General features: G+C 44.7%; 1 protein-coding gene across 1 annotated transcript; it reads left to right on the top strand.

Annotated features, from left to right (window-relative positions):
• Positions 1 to 351: 351 nt before the first annotated feature.
• Positions 352 to 3,526, top strand: spag16 (sperm associated antigen 16). The gene is made up of 3 exons (XM_086052966.1): positions 352 to 1,522; positions 2,126 to 2,230; positions 2,578 to 3,526. The coding sequence occupies exons 1-3, from the start codon at positions 569 to 571 to the stop codon at positions 3,223 to 3,225; spliced, it is 1,707 nt and encodes a 568-aa protein (XP_085909092.1). The 5' UTR covers positions 352 to 568; the 3' UTR covers positions 3,226 to 3,526.
• The last annotated feature ends 230 nt before the right edge of the window (positions 3,527 to 3,756 follow it).

The following is a 3,756-nucleotide window of genomic DNA, read 5'->3' as shown; positions in this document are numbered from 1 at the left end:
ACAATTCCTCGTGACATCACACGCTAGTGTTTTAGCCAAGGTTGCCCCCTGGTGGTGCACATGTCAAACCATTTCAGCCCCGTCAAAAGAAAAGTACAATACTGTAAATGCAATTTTTTTATAAGTTAAAAAGTAACTGAAGGAAAATTACGCAGCCAACGGTTAACGCTTTCTTTATTTAAATTAATTGTTTTGACCCAAACTTTTTTGCTCGAATGTAGCAATTGATGACTTGATCTTCTTTCAATCATTTGTACTAGCAGTTCAACTTGCGTGAATGTCAGTGTGAAATGTGGGCTAGTACCATCGTGGGGTGACGTCAGTAACAAGCGCTCTATTACGTCAGCGAGTAGCAACGTCGGGAATAAAAACAAATCTGCGTTTATTATACCTTATCTCTATAAATGAATAAAGATAGCTTATTCTGAGGATTTTCAAATAAATTAAACGATGTTATAGTCACAAACGTGCACTATGCATTTACAGGATATTCTAGCTCTCCCTGCCGTCAGTTGCTGAGTGTACAGTTACTTTGGCAACCACAAAACAAGGCCCCAGAAGGGAAATCATGTCAGCAAAGGCCAGCGAAAGAGAAATGGAAGGGACCAGTGAGCTTTCCCCCATCAAGAGCAAGCAGAGCAATGCAGACGTGAATCTTATGGAGGCGGCGAAGACGTCTGCTTCCTCCACTTCTGCTACTCTTTTTGGAACTATTAAAGAAGAACACAACATCCCAGAGGTGGTAGACGACTTTATCAGAAACTTTCTCCAGAAAATTGGCTTGAGCCGGACTCTGGACTGTTTTGAGGTAGAGTGGTACAGCTCAGCTCAGAAACTCCTGACAGAGCCCTTGTTGACAGCTCCTCCAGCACCGGGCACCCTTGTCATCCCCGATGCCCTTACACACAAGCAGCTCCTTCAGATTGAACTGCAGAAGGTCTACAGAGAGACCGACCAGTTCAAACAAGAGGTGCTGTCTGCAGGGGACAGCCTAGTGAGACTGCAGAGGGACAGAGATCTGCATCGGCTGCATTGCCAAAGACTTGTTGCTGACAAAAGCCGTCTGATGGAGGACATAAAGCGTCTGAAGAAACGCCTGGCTGCCTATGAGCCAGCGCTGAGGCAGCTGGATGAAAAATATGAGGTAGCCATGAGGCAGAAGATGCTTCTCAGTTTGGAAAGTGAACGGATACAGAATAACTTGAGTGCGAGCCTGATTCTGGACAAAAGCCAAACCAAGATAGAGAGAAACACCAAGAAGAGCACTGCCCAATTCCCAAGCACTGCCAGACACCCAAAGGACACTGAGTTTCCAGTCTGCAGCAGGCCAGTGAACCTTCAACGCACTCAGGGAAATGCTGGAGAACAGAAAAGCCCTAATTCATTCAGCCTGTTCTATTCCATCAAAGCACACACGCTTCCCATAAGCTGCATCAGCCTCCACCCAGGGAAAAAAATCCTCGCTAGTGCCAGTGACGACTGCAGTTGGAGGCTGTGGGCACTGCCAGCCAACAGGGAGAAGGTAATATTTATACCAGGGCAAAACATGGATCTACCCTTCAAAATAAATACTGTTTAGCATAGCACAGTTTAAAGAGCAGTCAACCCATTTTTTTTCAAGAATATGTTCTATGCAGGACCACTAGTTGAAACAAGGAATTCTGATTAATAATGCATTTGTGGAATTTGAGTTAAGCAGTAAAATGCACCCGTTTTTAGCCATCTCAGGGGGCGGCCATTTTTTCACCTCTGTTGACTGTTAATGACATCAGAGTTGCTCAGGGTTCAGGTAATGACCAATCAGAGCTCACCTGTTTTGTGAAGCTGGGGCATGATTGGTCATTATCTGAGCCCTTTAAATTCAATTAAAAATGTTGATTATCCAAAAATGAAAACCAGTTGACCCTGCTCTCTCGTGGCAGGGGGGGTTCTGGTACATATGGCAATAGTAACAGAGATAATTGATGGGAGAGTACAATCATAAATATTATCAAAATAATCAATGTCAATGTAAAGTGACATTTTAGCATTTTAGACATGTTATGATAAAATCTTAATTTAATCAAATTTGTTTAGTCAACTCTCATTTGCTGTTTTACCATCTTATGATGTTATGTGTCATCAGGTGGGTCAGATGGTCCTGACAGGTGAAGGACACTCCGATTGGCTGTCCAGCTGCAGTTTTCACCCAGAAGGAACTAAACTGGCAACAACCAGTGGAGACACTACAGTCAGTTCACATTTACCCTCATTAGAACATTCTTTACACTGAACTGACGCTTCACGTTGTTGCCTCCATCAGCTTTTCATTGACATTTAGCAGGATTTACGTAAAAAGTACTTGCCATTTTAACAAACCTAGATGTGGCGGGGATGTACAGTACTGCACTACAACGACCCCCATATATTTGTGGTTTGACATTCACAGATTTGTTTTTAATAGAAACTGTCCAGTCCTACTTTCTTCGTCGAAAAGCTCACCTATTTGCTATTTTTTAATCAAGCCAAAGCCACGTATAACCCCTTTATGCTTATTTCTCGTTTTACCGTTTAACCTTTACATTGTTCTTCCTGCAGGTAAGGCTCTGGGATTTATTTTGTGGACGTTGCGTGTTGACGTTCACCGGTCATAGCCAACCCACCTGGGGGTGCTCCTTCCACTCATGTGGTCACTTCCTGGTGTCCTGTTCCTCTGATAAAACTGCCAAACTGTGGGACCTGAATAGCCAGCGCTGCCGGCTGACAATGCGTCGCCACACTGCCTCTGTCAACAGCATCTGCTTCCAGTCCTTCTCCAACACTCTCCTAACTTCTTCGGCAGATAAAACTCTCGCCCTGTGGGACATCAGACTCGGAGTGTGCACCGCATCCTTTATTGGACACCAGCATCCCTGCAATCACGCTACCATAGGCCTTTCCGAGGAAGTTATTGCTTCCTGCGACACCCACGGCATCATCAACCTGTGGGACGTCAGGAGGCCCGTCTCGGCTCTTCGCACCATAGATGCAGGGCCCCTGAGCGCCAATCAGGTGGCGTTCAGTCCATCAAGGAAGATACTGGCAATCGCAAGTAGCGACAGTTTGGTCAAACTGATGGATGTGGATTCCTGCAAAGTCAACAGCCTATCAGGGCAAAGGGACAGTGTGCAGAGTGTCACGTTTGACCACACCGGCAAAACTGTCATGTCTGCAGGGAGTAATGGGCTCATTAATGTATGGATGTAGACAGTAAAGTGGACATTACTTTGCTCATTTTTTAAATTTCTCCTTGTCAGTGAAAAATACCGAACTGAAAATGTCAATTATTTGAATAATACGCCATTTGACAATCAAGACTGTCATAGATGGTTGCACTGTAAAGATGCCTCCAGGCATGCTTTAGGTCAGAACTTTGGTTGCAAAGTAGCAGATAAGTTCCAGAAATGTTTGGAATTAATAAAATACATAAATACATCCATTACCCGTGCTGCAGCAACTCAATGATATGATCTGTGACGTGATAAAGGATTACAGCTCTGCAAGGAATGTGGCCTCAATAGCTGTGCTATAAACTGTATCATGTGCATGGACGCAAAGGGCAGGGTAAAATTTCAACAGAAATTTAAAATATGGTGGTCGACTGGTTAGCACGCCCGCCTCACAGTTCGGAGGTCGTGGGTTAGATCCCGGCCTCTTGTGTGGAGTTTGCATGTTCTCCCCGTGCCTGCGTGGGTTTTCTCCGGGTACTCCGGTTTCCTCCCACATTCCAAAAATATG

This window comes from Filicampus tigris, chromosome 15, assembly GCF_054856515.1.
Source record: "Filicampus tigris isolate MCC_2025a chromosome 15, RoL_Ftig_1.0, whole genome shotgun sequence".
In the NCBI taxonomy this organism is placed as follows: Eukaryota; Metazoa; Chordata; class Actinopteri; order Syngnathiformes; family Syngnathidae; genus Filicampus; species Filicampus tigris.
The sequence above is the reverse complement of the archived record's forward strand: the minus strand, read 5'-3'. Positions and strand labels throughout refer to the sequence as shown.